Source organism: Onychomys torridus, chromosome 2 (assembly GCF_903995425.1).
Source record: "Onychomys torridus chromosome 2, mOncTor1.1, whole genome shotgun sequence".
NCBI classification, from domain to species: domain Eukaryota; kingdom Metazoa; phylum Chordata; class Mammalia; order Rodentia; family Cricetidae; genus Onychomys; species Onychomys torridus.
This window is the reverse complement of record NC_050444.1, coordinates 27,449,946-27,470,924: the sequence shown is the minus strand read 5'-3', so window position 1 is coordinate 27,470,924 and position 20,979 is coordinate 27,449,946. Positions and strand designations below refer to the sequence as shown.

The 20,979-nt window shown below is 42.9% G+C and overlaps 1 protein-coding gene across 5 annotated transcripts in view; it reads right to left on the bottom strand.

Annotated features, from left to right (window-relative positions):
* Positions 1-240: 240 nt before the first annotated feature.
* Tpd52 (tumor protein D52) overlaps positions 241-20,979 on the bottom strand; it is a 92,184-nt gene continuing 71,445 nt past the window's right edge. For 3 of the 5 annotated variants that reach the window (XM_036177700.1, XM_036177698.1, XM_036177696.1), the window contains exons 3-8: positions 17,585-17,733; positions 15,110-15,211; positions 14,006-14,032; positions 6,606-6,647; positions 5,267-5,315; positions 241-1,831 (exon numbers count right to left, since the gene is read on the bottom strand). In XM_036177700.1, coding sequence (XP_036033593.1) covers positions 1,709-1,831; positions 5,267-5,315; positions 6,606-6,647; positions 14,006-14,032; positions 15,110-15,211; positions 17,585-17,733 — 492 coding nt within the window. In that variant the 3' untranslated portion in view covers positions 241-1,708. The remainder of the gene's footprint in view (positions 1,832-5,266; positions 5,316-6,605; positions 6,648-14,005; positions 14,033-15,109; positions 15,212-17,584; positions 17,734-20,979) is intronic. The other 2 variants (XM_036177697.1, XM_036177699.1) reach the window with 2 other exon arrangements.

The window sequence follows — 20,979 nt, the reverse complement described above, 5'->3', positions numbered from 1 at the left end:
AGCTTGGTACTGGCATAAAAACCGACATGTGGACCAATGGAATCGCATTGAAGACCCTGACATTAATCCGCACATGTGTGAACACCTGATTTTTGACAAAGAATAGTCACAATATTTCTCTGAAGAGACAAATTTCTACAGATCCAGTCCTCTGGGAAAACGCTTCCAGGAGACCAGCTGATTTTAGAATACAAGCTTTATCCAGACCACTGGTCTCTTAATAAACATTGAAACCTAGACTACTGATACACAGACTTTATTAAGATTTGTCACATATAATAGAGCATGGTTTCCATTGCATCCAAGTAGCAGTCAAGAATGGCAGCATGTCTTTTTGTAACAACTGACACGTGTGGCTTTTCAAATTTGGTTTGCAGAAACTTCATCCTCAATTACATTAGTCATGCTTTTGAAAAATGCTTTAGGTCACTCCAAACTTGGCAATTAACATTTGGCATGGACAATGATAAAACAACCACAATAGATAAATAACAGACAGAATCTCCTAGGCCACAAACACGGCAGAAGGGAATGGTGGTGAGTCAGTAGTTACCACAGTTAATAAAGGAGCATAGCAGAGACATCTGGAAGCTTTGACTCGCAAGCCCCAAGGGTTCTCAAGCAGGGGCAATGCCTACAGTACAGTTTACATTGCTAACACACTGAAAACATGTACAGCATGATGAGCTCATTTGTATTAATGCCTTACATCCTTCGGAGTTATCAACAATACCTTAGTATAAAAAATATTCAAGTTGTACTTCTCATAGAACTTTTTGTGCTTCCTAATGGGCGCTAAATGGATTTAATGGAGGCAGTAATTTCCCCTAAGATGATCGACTTTAGCATTTTTTACAGCTATTTAGACCCAAAGACCTTTCAGACTTTTGGAACTATCATTGACGAGTGTGGTCACATTTCAACTTACAATAATATCATATGCTTGATTCACAATGTTATTCTGTCAATTTACCTGAAATTTTAATCTTATAAAAAATGTGTAAGAGTGGCATAATAAATAATCAATATGTTGAAATGGTAGCTGCTAATTACCAAGGATATAGGAGGGGACCCCATACTCATGCCATTGGTAGTTTGAGTTTCTGCATAAATTTAACTTACAGAACTGCTTAAGTACATATACACCTCTCTCCTTTAGTCTGGTGTGTTCAGAAACCCAAGATATGGTCCTCGTACAAAAACTGTTTATCCAGGGGGGAAAAATGTAGCTGGTACTTTCTCCCTTAAAAGTAACAAAATGATCCCAAAACTTGTAATAACCAGAATTTACAAAAGAACAATTTTAGCTAGAAATCAAGTATACAGAGACTCAGAAAGGAAAAAAAAAAAAAGAAAAGACTTGTATAGGAAAGGATCAAACTAGAATCCCAGGTGTAGAGGGATTTTGTAAAGTAAAAACCGCAGTGGTCACCTGCAGCTTCCTGTCATTCGGTGAGTACCTCGGGGACTGCCCGAGGTTCTGTGATGCTGTTTCCTATCCAAAGGGGCATTCGTGAACATTAAAGGGGGTTTCCCTGGAGTGGAGGTGAAAGTGCTTTCGCTTTGTTTAATTCACAAACTATTTGGTCAAAGAAATAAGTAAAGCTACATCAAAGCACATCTGGTAGAAATCTGCAGCCATGAACAAGATGTGCTTGGATCTCACTTGCAGCACCTGGCAGTGGGCAGCAGAACACAGGTCAGCAACTCAGGGGTTCTCCTCCGTCTGTTCTGGAGGTGTCTCCGTGGACATGGCGCTGGTAGCACTTGCTGTGGAATTCAGGACTTCTCCAAAATCACCACCAGCAGGCTTGGCTCCGCCTACTTTAGACTTTTTTAAAGTGTAGAAAAGAAAAAACATCATGAAACAAAATTAATTGCCTCTGCAGAAAGGAACTCTAAATTTATTTTCAAGAACAAATTGGGCCTCCCACGACCCAGTGATCACTACGTACATGTGGATGTAAGTGCTGCTGTAGTGCTCAGAGTAGCTTAACAGTGAAAGACAACACAGAAGACATGGAAGTATTCTTCCAGGTACACTGTAAGCTTCTCAGCCCTTTCCTACATAAAAGTCTGGCCTACAGACTCAGCGTCATCTGGGGGCTTGTCAGACACAGGGGAATGGAAATGGTAATGCCTGAGGGATCCTGAGTGACTTGGTGTGTGCTGGAAATGTGTAAAGCTCTACTGTCCATCAGTATTTGCTTGAATGCTGCATATGCCTGACATTTCTATTATATTTGTCTTTTCTTTTCAAAACTCCTAGGTGGATGTGGTGGCTCCTGCCTTTGTCAACCCTCAGGAGGCTAAGGCAGGAGGACAGCCATGAGTTTGGGCTCTGGCCTGGGCTATATTGTAGTTCCTGTGAACACTGTCTCACAAGACCAAAACCACATCTCTGTTACTCGGTCTGTCACCTCATGCTTCTCAGTGCTCACTAACTGTTACATGTAATGACTGTACAACATGACAGTTAACGCTAGGAAACCAACCAGTGGCCAGATGTATGCTCAGTGGATTCAAACTTGACCTTCCTGTGACTCCAGTCTGAAGTCACTGGGCAGAGTATAAAAACTGGAACCTAATTGGAATTTTCTCTTTTTCTCTCATCCAATCTTTGAATTGTTGGATAAATCTGCATAACTTATACCCAGTCTTTAACTGTAAGAAATGGTTACAACTCCTTGCAATTCAGCATATGTAAAGATGAACTCCCCACAAGTGGACCCCTCTTCCATTCATCTTTTTTCTTCAGGAGAGCCAATGAAACCCTTCAAACAAGAAAATCTTTACATTGTTTCGTTTCACTGTCTGCTCAGCACAAATTCTAAGAAAAGGTGATTAAAATGTTATGTATCTTAATATTAAATTTAAAGTTGTAAAAGAAAACACTGTAGAGCAAGAGCACCTCCAAAGGTGCCTGGCCCGACACATGGAGCTGTGTGTGAGCCACCCTTCTGGTGCCGAGCACAGTGCTTTAATCCTGGTCTAATGTCTACATTTAGTCCCATCATACTACCTGAATTCTTCACTATCCTCTTCACCTGGATCACAACTCCTACCTCTCAACTGCTCCTCCTGTTTGTGATCCACACTGTCCCTACATTGCAGGAGGCTGCCAATGATGCATTTGAAGAAGGTGTTCAAGTTGACATCAATGGCTTCCCATTTCCATAAGACCAGATTATCATTGCTCAAAAAAGGGCCCTAAAGCCATATGCATGTTTCCAGTTTTATTACTGAGAGGCCTTTGCCAACTTTCCCTTCCTGTCAAGCTAGGTGAGGTCTTCCTCCAGGTCTGCATGGTACCCTCAGCATTCCCTGCCATAACCACATACTCAAAAACTACAGAAAACTGAATCCATCCAAAAATCTCAGTGCACAGACATGTTGATACAAAGCTTAAATCAATGTAAGTATAATCTGGCAAAATTATCCCAAGCATACAACTACAAATTTCTTTACCAATAGCTGTTCAATATACTTTGTAAAGTTACCATTTATGTTTCATCTGTGCTGGAGTTTTATGTCAACTTGATACAAGCTATAGTCACTTGAGAGGAGGGAATTTTGATTGAGAAAATGTCTCTGTAAGACCAGGCTGTAGGTAAGCCCATAGAGCATCTTCTTAATTAGTGATTGATGGGAGAGAGCCTAGCTCATTGTGGGTGGGGCCACCCCTGGGCTAGGGGTCCTGGGTTGTGTAAGAAAGCAGGCTGAGCAAGCCATGGGGAGCAAGCCTCTATGGCCTCTGCCATGTTTAAGTTCCTTCAATGATGGATAATGATATGGAAGTGTAAGCCAAATAAATTCATTCCTTCCCAACTTGCTTTTGGTCATGGTGTTTCATCACAGCGACATTAACTCTAAGATATCATCTGAATGATGCTAAGTCAGATTTGACCAATGGACTAGAATCTATAGATTGATAGTATAGCAAGTGATTGGGCAGACCTTCCTCATCTCTAGGATCAAATGAGCATGAGTCGCTGATTTCTGACTATTTCAAAAGCTAACAAGACAGATGTGAAGGAGAGGCAGGGAGAGTCCAAATGCTCTTGAGAACTGAGTCCCAGCAAACCTTGACTCTGCAATGCAGCTTGCTTTCAGATGTATGGCTTGGCATTGAGATGGATAAAACCAGTCTCATGTACTAATCCGGAAACATTGAGTGTAATGTATGTTTGTATTCATCCAATGCACACCAAGCAACATGCCAAGAACTATTTGAGGCTCCTAAACAGTATTATTGAACAAAATGAAGGATCCCTGAAATCACAGATTCACATACATAAAGCTGTGAGACTTGTGTGTGCAGTGTGATTCTACAGAGAGAAGAGGTCCATGCTAAAAATCCAGACCACTGTACACTATTTGATCTTTCAGTAAGCAATTCTGCCTTTTAGTGTAAGATACTGGTTTTTTGTTTGTTTGTTTGTTTGTTTGTTTGTTTGTTTGTTTTAATACAGGGTTTCATTGCCTAAAAGCCTTGGTTGTCCTGAAACCAGGCTGGCCTCAAACTCACAGAGATCCGCCTGCCTCTGCCTCCCGAGTGCTGGGATTTAAGGTGTGCACCTACGCCACCACTGCCCAGCTATGTAAGATACTTTTAAGAGTAAGTGACTCTTCTAACATTCTGAAAGACTAAGTATGAGTTCTTTTAACTTATTTTCTTGAATAGGGTCTCTCTCTGTAGCCAAGGCTGGTCTTGAACTCATAATCCTCCTTTTTCACCTCTCAAGTGCTGAAATTACATGTGTGAAATTGCTAAACAATAAGAAAATACCCTCAAAAACAATAAAAAAGGACAGTGGCTACTTAATATTTTTAATATTTTAATATCAATAACAATATTAAAATATTACTACTGATACTTGTACTAACTCTTTAATATTATGTGCTTTCTATATGAAAAAACTTAGAGCAAATTTTATTCACTGATAAGAATATTTGAAATAAAGCAAATGTCTGAAGAATTGCAGCTTTATGTTATCCATTCCCTGTGTAGCATTCTACAACACATTCACAAAAGCATCTCTCTCTCTCTCTCTCTCTCTCTCTCTCTCTCTCTCACACACACACACACACACACACACACACACACACACACACACACACACACAGACTACAAACCATGCAGCATCCATTAGTGACAGGCAGGGTACGAGTTTAAAGTTCTCTGAAGCTTCATGTGAATGACATACACAAAGAGCCGTAAGGCAGCAAATAGTGCATCACGATGACAGTGTACCCCTTCACTTACCTTTAAGTTTTCAACCTTTTCTTCAAATGACTTGAAAGTTGGGGAGTTTCTATGTAGACAGAAAAAAAAGTAAAATTACAACCACTGTGGGGAAAAAAAAAACAAGTCTCTGAAGCATCAGAAATGACTGCATTTCTCTTTGTTGTTATTCTTATTAGCAAAAGAGCAGGTATTTATCTGCATGGGTGTGCACAGGGATCAACATATACACTTATATGGTGTATAAAGCAGCCTCTGAGCTAGTATTTCCACAAGTTTGCTGTTAAGTTCATGAAGACAGTCACTCTAAGATATAAGTGATATTGTCATATGGACATGTACAGAAAAGGAAGGAATCAGATAACACCAGCACTGTCACCTCCCTAGCACTCATCAGAATGAAAGAAAATGCCCCCCACCCACCCCGTGAGATCTCCTGAACTCAGGCACTATGCCTTGGAACTCTGGCTTAGCATCTCATCTTACAGGGCAGGATTCCCACATAAGTACAAACTAAGCCATCAGAACAAACTGTGAGGTTCCATTGCAGGGACCCTAATTCCAAAGGAATGGTGTCAGACGGAGAAGGGACCAAAAGAAGTCAGAGAGCTCAGGAACTTCTCTCTCCTCTAGACTTTGGGCTTTTGTCTCTCACTTCAATCTCCACCCTGTTACAAAGTTAAAAGGGCATGGGGGGGGGGGACCAAAGCCAATGGTTGTTGACATGTGATAGCCCACCTCCCCACCCCAGGCCAGCTGCATCAGCAGCTCTCAAGAACATGCTAGGAAACTGAACTCTCGGGCCCCACACCTGCTCTAAATTCAGAAACTCCAAGGGTGGGTCCAGCATGCAGCATTGTAACTACCCCTACCCATCTAGGTTATCCTGCACAGACTAAAGTGATTTCTACCATGAAGGAGCCTCCGCCTGCCCAGACAGATTAAGTGCAGGTCAATTATGAGTGCTCACTGATGAAAGCTGGTTCCAAAGACCACTCTGGGATGTGGGAAGCGGAGGGAGAGGGTAGAAGCCAGAGGCTTGTTAACCAAAGCTAAGAGACAAGGGACAAAATAACCCTGAGCCACTGGGGAAGCTTCAGTCTACACTGGCATCTGCTTTCCAACTCTACTGGTTTCAGATAAAGGTTTTATACAATGCAGTTGGAACAGTAAGTCTTTAAGAAAAATTCCCGTTTTGGATCTCAGAATACATATCCCAACATGGTCAGAAAAGTAACTGCAAACTGTAACAGTGTTAAATGCACAGCTGTGAAGAGAGAGAATTCTAGTTCCCTACTGGACAGTTTGGGTTGCACATCCAAGCAATGGGCGGGAAGCATCTTAGACAGATATACTTTACCTCATAGCAGGCATGCTAATGGAATGCTGAATGGAGCGGATACTGAGAGGCAGCATTAAAGAGAGACAGAAACAAGTTAGTACAGTGACCCGCGCCAAGAAGCTGGCCCCACGTTCCAATAAGTAAAGCTTTCTGACAGCTCATTCTTTCGGCACCGAGAACAATGATCTACTTTTTGAGGTGGGAGGGAGATGTCAAAGTTACTTCAAAAGAATTTACTTCCATGCATAAACCAATTTCCACCCAATGATTATCAGAGCTAATAAGACAAGCAGGCCCTTCCCTTGCACTGTGAAAGCTGTAAAGTGCTTTTACCTGGATCTGTAAGGCTCAAGGCTCAGAAGTGAAATGGTAACCCAAGCAGAAAACTGAGATGGAACTTGGGTCTTTAGGAGTCCTAATCAGTGTTCACCATCTCCCCTCAAAAGTGAAGTGCGCACACAGGAACACACACACACACACACACACACGCCCCAAAAGGGCCACAGTGGCCATCTTTCTCTAGGTATTTGTTTCTGGTTGGAACAGGCTGGTTTCTAAATCTATCCCCCGTTTGATAACTAAGTTATTACAAATCCCACAGCACTCCTTAGCAGTAACAGCATGTGTTGTTCACTAGGAGACACTTACACTGGATCTCAAGACTTCCTACAAGATCGCTCAAGTACCATTCAGCTCTCTATATTCTGGGGTTCAACTTCTATCCCTTAATAGTACAACCCACTGATTGGCAAAGCTCTTGAGCCTGCTCTGAGAAACATTCCCTAGACACTAGCTCACCAGCTGAAAATACCTTCATTCTTGAGCTCCTAAAACAACAACAACAACAAAAAACAACAACAACAAAACAAACTATGTGTTTTGCTCTTGTTCATACTATTTTCTGCACATAATATTTTGGTCACTACCATAGGGTTGCGGTTTTGTTTTTTTGTTTGTTTTGTTGTTGTTTTTTTGAGACAGAGTTTCTCTGTGTAGCTTTGCACCTTTCCTGGAACTCACTCTGTAGTCCAGGCTGGCCTGGACTCACAGAGATCCACCTGGCTCTGCCTCCCGAGTGTGTTTGGTTTTTTTTGGTAAGTAATCTTTCCTTTGAGTAAAGAAAACAGCTCAAATATTAATCCTTATTGACATTTAAAAGAGTCTGTGTGTTTATGACTAAGTTTCTTCAAAGAATTGTTACAGATTGCAGCATGTTATGCAGTATCAAGTCTAGCTTGATATGACTATGTAATTACATAGAGTCTGACCGGGATGTACAGCGGAATAGGAAAACTCTGAGTCACCCCTACAGAGGAGGTGCGCTACGGCTGCACCTCAGACATGAGCTGCACTGGAGGAGGAAGTTACCAGTTCTTCCACTTGATCCTTTCAAGTGGATTGTTCTCATAACTGTAGGGCACAGAGCAATGAAAAGAATCCTTCTAAATTCTTAACAACAGAACATGAATCATCACATGCATTTCCCTGGGTCCTTCTAAAGAGCGAGCCCAAAAGAGCGAGCCCAAAAGAGCCACATACCCAACGAAACACCTTTGACCCTAACCCCTGTGACAAATCAGGGGAGCACCCCCCCCCCAATACTTCTAACCTCCTGTCAATCTGCAGACTGTCAGCACTGAATGGGAACTGTGACAACAGTCTGATCCTGAAACCAGACAGGAAGCTGCTGTCACAGGCAGAGGGTGATCTCTGAGCTGGAAAACTACACCAACTTAAGGTTGTGGAGAAACTGTCAGATCACGGGAGAGCTGTAAGAACTCAGAGGAAGCCTGTTTCCCAAAAAGAGATAAATGGAAGCAAAGACGGGGTTAGAAAGGAGGGAGAAGCCGCCATGCAGGTAAAGACAGGGTAGGGAGGGCAGACTTTCAGATGTGCTAGGTTTCCGCGCGCTACCTCAATTTCCAATGCTTTTCGAGTTGTCGGGCTGGTTTGAATGGAGCTGGGCTTGTCTCTCCCAACTCCTTGGTTTACAAAACAGTTTTGTATTTGTGCAAAGCATTCCCTTTTTGCACTGAGCTAACACAGGTCATTTTCTGTTCCTCAACAAAAACATTCTTTGCTAGAACATTAACTTCAGGAGCAGCTACTAAATTCTGGCCACAGATGGTGAGTAGTGGCCAAATATAATTAAATTGATGGTTCATGGGATTTACACAGAGTTTGATAATATTAACAAAATGAGGACATATGCGGATAAAGTTTGTTTTTAAAAGGCACAGACAAATGTAGTTAATGTTCTTACAGTCTTAGAAAAAGATTTTATTTTCATTGTAGCAGCCAGGTGGCTGGGTTTTCTCACTAACAAACAAGCTAGCACATATTAAATATGCCTCAAAGACAATATATAAGAAAAGACAAAGACCTGTTTATAATAAGGCTTATTTTGTGGAAAAAAAAAAAATCACTGGGCTGAATTTGGATACTTTTCTATAGCTATATTTTACAATTTAAAAAAGTACTTAAAAGCTGGGCAGTGGTGGTGCACGCCTTTACTCCCAGCACTCAGGAGGCAGAGGCAGGCGGATCTTTGTGAGTTCAAGGCCAGCCTGGACTATAGAGCTAGATCCAGGAAAGGCAAAGCTACACAGAGAAACCCTGTCTGGAAAAAAACAAACAAACAAACAAACAAACAAACAAAAGGTACTTAAAACAGAGAATGAAATCAATGGATAGAGATGCCTTTGAAGGCCAGGTCTCTGCTTCTGAGAGCCATCTTAGTGGGAAGAACAAGGCGTATACATCAATTCAACCCCATCCCATTAGCCAATCCCCTCTACAGTCATGTGCAGATAGTGTTTCACTTGGTGGGCAGCGAGGCTGCCCTGGGTACGGGACAGGGCAGCTGTCTTTCATTCCTGGCTCCTCTAAACAAAGTTACACGAAGCTTCCTCAACTGACATGTCATTTCCAATTTCATCCAAAGTTGAACGCAATCAGGAACTCTCTACAGCAAAAAGCCAGAGTCACTACTTCACAGACAAGCTATGGGGATCCATCCCATCTACAAAGCAAAATCTGTTAAAAATCTCCCACCTTGATTTGTAACCCTCAAGTCAGGATACAAAGCTAGGCACCTCCAAACATGAGGGCAAACAGCACAGGGTGGGCTAGTTCTCAGTGCATCCTTCTCCACCTCAGATTCGCTCTTACTCATTCTTTTAAAGAGCTGAATTATTTGGGCTGGGGAGATTCCTCAGCAGTAAAGAGCATTGGCTGCTCTTCTGGACGACCCAGGTTCAATTCCCAGCACCCACATGGCAGCTCACAACTGTCTGTGACTATAGTTCCAGGGGATCTGACACCTTCACACCAATGCACATAAATATATATATTAAGAAAAGCAGAACCATTTAATTTTTTTCCAATTTCTGACACTGTTAGTTGATCTTTCCATCTCTAATGAGGATGGACAGAGTAGGGAAGAGAAAGAAGGGCAAGGCCAAGAAGAGCAATGGCTAACATGTGGATGGATGCCTGCCGCATGGTGGGCATGCTTCTAAGAGCAGTGCCCTGTTGCTCTCACCATCTGCTCTGATGTAAGCAATTACCAGAGCAAGAGCGCTGGCCAATGGCCAGGGGTCAGGAGGCGCTCTCAAACTCGCTGCTCTGGAGACGTGGTCAGCTCTGGGACCAGAGTACTGGGTTCAAAGCCTACCTCAGCCACTTCCATTGGCTTTGTAACCTTGAAGTCATGTAGTGTTTCTCTAGCTCAGTGTCCTCCCAACTATAATAATCAAAGCGATACCCACACCTACTTTGGAAGTGCTCAGATCTTCCATTAACCATTGTTACTGCATCATTTTCATGGCAGATTATCTCTCTTTACAGTGTCCAGGAGCAGCAGTACCTAGTTCCAGCCCTCCAGTCTAGAACAGGGTCTGACACATAGTTAACATTTAACAACAACATCAGAATGAATGAACACGTTTGCTACCTAAAATTGGGAAATGTGAATGAGAAAGGCAGAGAAAGTTAGTACAGTGATTCAGTTCCTGATCCAAAGATACTGTTTCATAAGGAAGGAAAGACATTTATTCTCCCACAAAAAACAGAAGTTTTCAGCAAAAAAGAATTGTCTAGAATGACCATAATAAACCCCAAAACAAATTTTAAAAAATTGAGATATGTATATATGAAGAAATACTCATTTGAAAAAAAAAACTTCTTGTGAAATAAACACAAAATGAATTAGTATTTCTTCTTAAATATATAGGAAATGAAACAATGGAGCCATTGGATTATTCCAGGATACTAGAAGACCATCATCATTTGTGGTTAAAATGAGAAGGTACTTTTAAATATTTCTCCACATTATAAAAGCATGACTCAATGTGTTGCCTATATGTACAGAAAATAGCCACACACATACACACACACACAAAAAAAAAAAAAAAAAAAAAAAAAGAAGTGGAAATGTACATGCTTCTTTCAGGGGTGGTCGGTGATTGTCCCCAAGGACCTCATGGGTCAGTTTTCATTGCCTTGCCCCACCAGGATCCTAGCCAGGCAGAGCTCTCATTTTCAAGACATCAAAAACACCTATTCTCATTCTCTCCCCTCTTGACCTCTCTCCTTTCCTTTCCCTCCTCCATCCCTCCCTCAACCTAGACAAATCATTGCAAATATCTAAATCTCAAATGTTATCTCATTAGCTGACCGTGTTTAATTTTAAAAAAATACAGATGCTGAAATCTCTATCTTTGACTGCTTTGTGCATTTCTCTTCCTGCATCCACTACTACATCAGCGTGAAATCACTAGTCCTGAGTTTGCCGCACGAGGGGGACTGAGGACAGACAGTTAATGGGATTAACCATCTGTTTCAGAGCAGCTGGCAAAAGGGATCTCTGCTGTCCATCCTCTTAGCTCCCACCTGAACCCCCAGACTGGGTTAGGTTGCTGGGGCTGGGAAAGAGACTATCCCCTTGGAGGAATGTGGCCAGAATTTGCCTCGAAGACTCTCATGATCTGAAAGATGTGATTGTTTTTTTTCCTTATATGTCTGAAACCATGAAACCAGATTAAGTGATTTGAGCCAATCTCTAATCTATAAGAATTACAAAGACGAGAATTTTTTTTCTTGTTTCCAAGTTTTCATCAAAAGACTTGATTTCTACATATTGATACACAACACTGATTTGTCAGTAAAAACAAGACAAACATTTATACCACTCCCTTGAAGTTCAAGGAGCATTGTGGAAGAGGGGAAGAATATAAGGGCTGGGATAGGAGAAGGCTATGAATGTCATCTTGTTAGCCTGACGCAGTGATGGCAATCATTGATTCACAGGAGCTATGCCTATTGGACTAGACCTCCCTAACAGTCTGCTATGAAAGCAGAAAGGACTTGTGGGGTCTCACTGCTGAACTGCTGGCAGCTAACAGATTCTGGGAAACGGGGAGGCATAATATCAAGTTGTTTACACACTGGTAAGCCCACGGTGCTATGAAGGTTAGTTCCAAACTCAGGGTAACACAAACAGCCCTACTTAAATTCAGTAGGGTACTAAAGTAAACAAAAACTAATGAATATGGGAAAGACATCTATCTGTAAAGCAGGAGGAGGGCTGGGGAATGTATTTTATACATGTATGAAACTCTCAACAAAGTTTATTGATTTAAAAACAGTGCAGTATAATCGATATTTCTAAGTGAAATAAGGTAACCCAAAAATATTTAGAGGAGCAAAACTCTGTTTCTGGTGCAATAAGACACACTGAACCATACTTATATTAATCTTGCTAACAGTGTGGGGCAAGAATGATCTGTAAGACGAAGCATGCCATTCTCCACCTGCATAGTGCTATGTATGTATTTATGTTAATGTCATACATGACACTGTTTGACGACCACGTCCTTGCAATCTCTTCTATTCTTGAGGCATCCCAAGGCTCTGGCTCCTTCTCCCACACCACTCAAAGATACCTGTTCTAACAAAAACTGTGTCTGCTTTATGCCTGTAGCTTTTGCACGTGGCCACAGCAGGCATTTGTGTGCTAGAATGGCGTATGTGACTAGATTCGTACTCACCTGCCTCTAAGGCTTAGCCATTTTCCCACAGTTGTTTCTTATCATTGATTACTTGGGTTTTTTTTTTATCATAATATTAAATTTAAATAGTTCAACAATGAGAGTTTATGCATCTCTGTGATTTGTTCTGATGCCCAGGAGCTGTATGTTTCAGTCGCTTATCCAAGAGAAGGGGAGAGAGTAGACAGGAGAGCATGAGAAGGAGGAGATCTTGAGGTTGGGAGAAAGAAAAAGCAGAGGGTAACAGAATTCATGTAACATGAGAGAAGAATAGAGGGGGAGGGGAAGAGACCAGTGAGAGGGGTTAGGAGACGGCAGTGGGGGAAGCCATGATGAATAAGAAGAATAACCGAAGACGTATATGTATGCAAATGCCATAATGAAACTCATCACTTTGTAATCTAACTTTAAAAATTAACAACCAGAAAAGGGAGACGGGGCGCGGACAACAGTAGCAGCTAAATCATAGCAAGGGTCCCTTAAGGCAATGATGTACACCAGTCAGGAGAGAGATGGGGACCGAGGTGCCCTTCCTGCTTACTCTTCAACGATCTCCCACTTGTCTCCTCCTACATATAGAATCATATGATCAGAGTCATTCCAGGGACTCCTACAGGGCACACCTGGTACTTTCTAAGACCCTTTTCCACTGACAAACCATAAAACTACCCTGTATGCCTAAAGACGAGCTAGTGGAGAAAGAGTAAAAAAGTAACGTCTAGAAGCTAATAAGACAAATACTGAAAAGTACATGGTAGGTAAGATCTGATGGCTGTCTTACCACACACAAACAGAGTACTGAACCCTTTATGAGACGACAGTACATATGCAGTCTATTATAATTACATAATATGACCCACATGAAGGAGAATTCCAACATCCTTACAAAAGCACCAAAGAAACAAAAGCATCAAAACAAGTCAGACATTAAAAGGGAGGAGTTCTGTATGCCATGGTAAAAATAATAATAATTGAAACTTCAAAAATCATTTCCATATCCCTTGTGCCACCATGTCAAACTCTTCTTTCCATTGGTCCATTACACATGGAATACAAGGAACCCTCCCTTAGAAATACACTCAAGTAGAAGCCACTGTGGATGCAGGAAATCGCACAGTGGACACACACACTCGAGTAGAAGCCACTGTGGATGCAGGAAATCGCACAGTGGACACACACACTCGAGTAGAAGCCACTGTGGATGCAGGAAATCGCACAGTGGACACACACACTCGAGTAGAAGCCACTGTGGATGCAGGAAATCGCACAGTGGACACACATGAGCATCCACCGAGGTATCAGCATCTAATCTCGCACACTCATCTCACACAACTGCTAGGCAGCAGCGGCCGTTCAGACTCTCCTTACCTAAAGGAATGTGAAAAGGCTTGCAATCTGTAAGAAGCCAGAGGAAGCATTAAAACAGAAAGGAAGTTCTGACCAATCTATCACATTAAATTACCTACTTTTATAAGGGTGCATGGTTTACATAGGCCCTAAGACACTAAAGAGTCAGTCGGCATTAAAAGAAGTGAGAGCATGTGGCAGGTGCTCCACACACATAATTGTCCAAGGGTTCAGGAAATCTATCCTTACGATATTATGCTTAGGACAATGGTGCTCTCAAACATAATGGAAATACGAGGAAATGGATTTTAATACACAGTATAAAGTATTGATTAAATTCAACTAACAAAATTCTGGTTGTAAAACCTATTTTCCCCACAGATAAAACATACAAAGTCATGCAGTCTAGGCTTAGAAACAGACAAACATAAGGTTCGCACACCAACAGAAGTACAGCCACCGTAAGCCATGTTGTCATGTCCAGCACTATTCTAATCATGGCGGTCAATGGAAGCACAAAAGCACCACGAAGTGGTTTTCCCAACATGACAAGAAAAGTTCTGCAAACTAATCTCAAATACAAATGCACAGTTTAAAAAAAGAAAGAAAGAAAAAGAAACTCAAAATCAAGACCTGGGCCTGAGCATGAATGTATGTAAAGCGTATGGGTTAGCACAAACCAGTGCACACACAAGCGCCTTGAAACCACACCATGACATACAAATGTCACACACAAACTGTGAAGCCCTCAGGCCAAGTGTGCCCTTCAGTGCTCGGCACTCATCCCCAGAAAGAAGCCCAGTGCTGCCTGAAATCACACACTGGCCAACACCAGAGACGTACTTACACCACAGGAAGGACCGGGATGCAAAAGTTTGCAACCAGAATTTTTCAACAGCCCTTAAAGGGACTCACAAGATGCTCATTTGGGAGGTTGAAATACTAGGGCCTAGAAGGATTCAGGCAAGCCCTTCAGACCTGGGTGTGAAGAAAAACCCTCCCTCACTCTAACAGAAGGGAACCCGGAAGCACCCTAACCCACAGGAAGGGACCAACAGCAACCACAGCACCAGTTCAGTGAGTGTGCCACGACTACACGGGGAGCAAGGGAAAAGGCACACATACTTTACATCTTCCAGCTTTTTGGTGATGACTGAGCCAACCGATGAAAATGCAGCAGAAGCCTTCTGTCCAGCCTGAGACAAGGTTTCAGACGTCTTCCTGTATCTGCAGACAATTGTGAATAAACAGGGGGAGAAATGTCAGCTAGGCTGGTCTGTAAATTCCAGCACAGTGTCACCGCCTGCTGAAGAACTCAAGAACAGAACAGTTTTAAGAACTTCTAGTATTCTCTAGGACCACCAGGGCAGCAATAGTCCCTCTGTCACGATCTTCTGCAGTGCCCGGGACAGAGGCCTAGAAAGGAATGACTCAAGCAGTCAGGGTGGGGCTTGCAAACTCAAGTGTCCCCTCCCCCTAAAAACCTGTGCATGTGTTAAAAGCTCTACAAGGCCAGGGCAATAAAGTGCTTGCCTTCTAAGCCCAAGGACCTAAGTTTGAGCCACAGAACCCATGTAAGAAAAGCTGGGCATGATTGTTCTGGCCTATAATCCAAGTACTGAAGAGGCAGACAAAAGGGTCCCTGAGGTTCATTGGCCACCCTTTTCTACATCAGCCAAACAAAGCAAAATGAAAATGAAATTCCTCAGGTGTCTTTTACATTGTTATCTAACATAAAGGGGTCAGAAGCAAAAGGTATAGTTCATGTAAATTGTACTATCCAACTAAATTTAATGGGCATACAATTTTTTTTTTTAAGTTTGCTGGAGCTACCACATCAGAACTTGCCTGACTTTCAAAGTATAGACAAAATTATTATAGTGTGTGTAGTGGTTTGAAAGAAAATGGCCCCCAACAGACACTATTAGGAGGTGAGGCTTTGTTGGAGTGTGTCACTATTGAGGCAGGCTTTGAGGTCTCATATATGCTCAAGCCACACCCAGTGTCTCAGTTCACTTCTTGTTGCCTGCAAGACATAGAACCATGTCCTCCTACATACCGCCATGATAATAATGGACTGAATCTCTGAAACTGTAAGCCACCCAATTAAATGTTTTCCTTTATAAATAGAGTTGCCATGGTCATGGTGTCTATTCATAGCAATAGGAACCCTAAGACAGTATGATATTTACTATAACATAAAAATAGAAAAGATCACTCCTCTTTGTAGCTATCAACCAAACGAAAACATGGAATCTATCAATGGGTCAAGCTTCCCCACTGAAATTAATGCTGGGTATTTTTTTTTTTCTTACCACATCAAGATCAAATACCAGCAACAAACATGGTTTATGATTAGTATAGTCAAAGATTAGTTCCTTACATGTTTTTCTCTGCCAACTAATATGGGAAGAAAATGAAACAAAAGAACAAGTATTGGGCCAGTGATGTAGCTCAGTGGTAGAGTATTGCCCAAATGAGCAAGGCCACAGGTCCAGTTCCCAGTACTGGAGGGAGTAGAAGGACGTAGTCAGGGTCTCCCCAAGTACTGTCAAGTGAGGGATAGATGGCCTCACTGCTACTGTTGTCAGTGGCTCCTAATCTTGTCAATTCACAACTAAAGTCAAACACAAAAGGCAGATCTATTGCTAGAAGCCTGTTCCTCCCATGCCAGGAATGAAAGGTAATAATGCTGTAACACAGTCTGTGTGATCAGAAAACCAAAAAACTAAGGGACTGACCTTTGCTATTACTATATAGGAGACTGTGACCAAAAAATCTTAGGCTATTAGAGCAAAGTAAAAGATAATCAGCTCTACAGATGGCCAGACCTGAGTAAAAATCCTGATTCCACCACTTTGAGAGGCCTGTAACCTCCAAAGGTCACTCATCTGAGCCTATTCCTTATTTGGGATTATCTCATCACCTAATCTACTAGGTTATTCTGAGAACTAAATATCACTGTGTACATACTGGAAAAGCTAATATGCACTAGTCCCCTCCCTAAGCTGATGGCAGTAGGTTCTAAGATCACCAGTGGATGTCAACAACTGCAGCTTACACCGAACCCTATCTGTACCTCACATCCTCTTAAATGACCACTAAGTGAGTAAAGGTCAGGTGGCGGACACAGTGGAAAAGGATGAATCATGTCCCAAGCTGTACAAAAGATTTACTGATGTTACACAGAACAGCACACAATTTAAAACCTTTGAGTTTTATGCCTAGAATTTTCCATTTAATATTTTCTGCCTGTGAGGAGCTAAACCTTGGGAGGAAACACACACACACACACACACACACACACACACACACACACACACACATATGAAGCGGGGACTACTACCCAACAGTTCTGGAACTTGAATATGGTTCCCTCAGACTGTACATGAGATTGTTTTGCTCTTTATTCCTCAGAATGTTCAGGAGAACCCAAATTAGAAAAGAGTCGGGTGCTCTGAAGAACTGGATGAAAAGGCTATGTGGTCCAAAGAAAAGCAATGGAAATGCCCTCACTCCCCTTCTCCTCCTCTCCCCAAAGAAAAGGTGCAAAGGCATCCTTCATATTGTCTAGAAATGTGTACAATCAAGGGGACATACGCAGAAGTCGCGGTCACGTCTTGCCACCCTTTGGCGATATTCTGCTTGAATTCCTGAAGCGAGCTGATCCCAAGTTTCCGCTTGATGTCTGCAAGGTGTCTCTCCTTTGCTGCCAACACTTGAGACAGAGTCTGGATTTCTTCTTCCACCTACGAGGAACAGGGTTGAGGAGAAGAACCAGCATGGGCTGCTCTGTAAGTCATTAAGGACATCAAAGCAAACCATGCTCACACACTACCGTCACTTCAGGGAAGGTGGTATGTCTGTCAGTCTGTTCATTTAAGACAAGACCCTCACTATGCATCCTTCGTTGGCTGGAACTCTCTATGTAGACCAGGTTGGCCTCAAATGCAGAGAGATCTTGCTGGATGGTAATGGCACACCCCTTTAATCCCAGCGCTTAGGAGGCAAAGGCAGGCAAATCTCTGAATTCCAGGCCAGTCTGGTCTACACAGTGCGTTCCAGGATAGTCAGGGCTACACAGAGAAATCCTGTCTCAAAACAACAAAAACAAAAAGCAAATTCGCAGATATCCCTGCTTCTGTCTCTCAAGTGCTAGTATTAAATGCACCACCTGGCTACACTTAGTTTTTGGATTCATTTACCTGTCTCTTTACAAACAATAATGCTTAGTAAGCAAGCTCCACAATGCTTTCTCTGGCAGAGCTATTCTCTGTGTTATCTCAGAAGCCTTGGGGCTTCAACCTTTACACAGGCTATGCTCAAGCCGTCTGACACCCACTGTACTGACCTCTTTCCTAACCAGACACAAGCTGTGGTTTATGTACTACATCGAGCAATCTCCATCCCCTACCGAAACATATATAACCAACCTTCCTGGGTACTTCATAAGGCTTCAGAGAGGATCTGCCAAAGCCACAGCGGTGTGAATTAAGCAACGTCCTCTAGAGAGCCCTTCACTATGTGAGCCCCAACCCTAGAACAGCTGTGGCCAGGTGTGCTGTAGAAGCATACCATGGCCAAGAGCTGGTGACGGGCCTGATAGTAAAAAGGAGCTAGTCTTATCGGACTCTCTTCTAGGGCCTGTTTGAAGGAATGAGACAATGGTTGAAGAAGCTGGTAAGATTTGGAGACACAGCATTTAGGTATAAGTGAGACTGTGAGATGTGGTAGAAGCTAAAATGAAAAGTAGAAGAGAAAGCTACCCCAAAGACGGAAAAGTGGGACAGACACCATGTGGAGACGAAAATTGAAAATCGGGTTCCATGACAACCGGAGCCTGCATGGGACTGACCAAGCCTCTCTGCATATATGTGACAGTTGTGTAGCATGGTCCTCTTGTTGAGACTCCTACAGTGTTAATAGGGGCTGCTTCCAACTCTTTTACTGGCTTTTGGGACCCTACTCCTCACACTAGGTCACCTTGTCCAGCCTTAATACAAGGGAGGTGCTTAGTCTTACTGCAGCTTGATATGCCATGCTTTGCTGATGCTCACGGGAGACCTGCCCTTTCCTAAACAGAAACAGAGGAGTGGATTGGGGAGTGGGAACAGAGGAGGGTGGGGAGAAGGGGCTGTGAGGAGAGGAGGGAGGGGAAACTGCAGCTGGGATGTAAAATAGATAAGATAGAAAATCTGGTCCCTAAGGTCTATTCATTATGACCCTGTACAAATGCTTCCCTTGGCTTGCTGCCCAGCTGCATCCTCAGCCCCACCCGACCTGCAGCACAAGTCAATGATCCCAAAGCCAAGAGGCCCTTGAAAAACAACAAACAGCTTTGCTGAGTCAGTTCCAACAGGCAAGTACATCTTCAGAACAGAAAGTGATATGCTGTTCATCAATGGAGAGAAGGATAAACAATCTCACGAAGATGGGGAGGGAGGGAGGGAGGGAGGGAGGGAGGGAGGGAGGGAGAGAGGAACTATATCAGCACAGCACTGACATGGCATTAATTGGCAAGTGAGTCCAAAATAAATGCAGGCTCCTCTGTGCTCATAGGGCTCAAACACTAAACCTGATTGCTTAGATTGGATTGCTCAGATACACAGTGAGAAGGTGGACTATGAGAAGAGGCAACAGAGGAAGAAAGAATAGAGTCCAAAATCAGGAAGCTGTACAATTCACCCAGTTATTACTGATGGGGGAGCCGGAGCTTCATCCAGGTTTTCAGACAGCTCTTCGTCACCAGGAGTGAATGCCTCTGTCTTTACCCCAACTCCAAAGCTTCATGGGAAGGCTAGCCACTGTGCCAAAAGGCCCTGCCAGTGTCTCAGCCCTGGCTTCTGGTGGTCAGTGTACACTAACAGCACACCTGGCAGCCACAGCCCCTTCTTTCCCTGGGGTGGGGGAGGGAAGGGGAGCCTGCACACAACTGACGGAAAGAAAGCATGCATGAACACGCTGAGGGGCCAGGAATGGAGGCCGGGGTACTCGGCACAAAGAATAAAAACACTGAGCCGATAGGACAGAATGAAGAGTCAGAAACAAACTTTTTGACAAATGTGTCAAGAGAACTCGGTGGAGAAAGAATGTGAACAGCAAGTGTTGCCCCCAACAAATGTGACTCAGGTAACTGGTTTCCATATGCAAAAGAATAAAGGGAAGGAAGCCCTTAACTCAGTCCACACACAAAAAATAACTTACCTGGATCACAGAGCTGTTTATCACTGCTAACTCGTAAAATTCTGGGAGCAAAACACAGGCAAATCTTCAAAACCTTAGGCTGTTTTTGTTTTTGTTTTTGTTTTTTTAAAGATATAACACATACAGTACAAGCAAGCGAGGGGGCGGGAGCGGAGATTATCAAAATTAAAAACTGAACTCTAATCTGGCACAGAACAGAGGCCCACATGATAGGTGATAGCAGGAGCATCAGGAGGTTGAGGACATCCTTGGCTATGAGTTCAAGCCAGCCCGGGCTACAAGAGACCCTATCTCAAACCTACCTCAAAATCTGCCATGCTTCTGAGTTCAGTACCGTGAGATAAAAAGAAACCAACTGACTAGGGAAATTTCTTCAAAGTCTATGTTAACTCTATCTGTGGTCTCCCAAACACACGAAGAAACTTACAACACAGGCGTAAGAAGGTAAATGATGGGATTTTTAAGTGGGGAAAAGAACGAGACAATTCTCACAAGTAGATATAAAAATGACCAGGCAATGGAAGAGTGCTCAGCATCATCCGTAAGCAACCGAGGAAGTGTCAACGCTGAAGCACCCCACACCCACTTCAGGGGTGCTATAGAAAGAGGACACTAAGCAGCTGCCTGGACCGGGAGAAACAGCTCTTCCCCTGCTGACTGCGCATGGCATTCCTCACAAGTACAAACACACAGCTGTGGTCAAGTCCTCTGACAGGAATTTAAGAGGGTGAAAACCTGCGTCCCCAGACAACTGTGCACACACGTGCTCACAGGAGGCCTGTTCACACCAG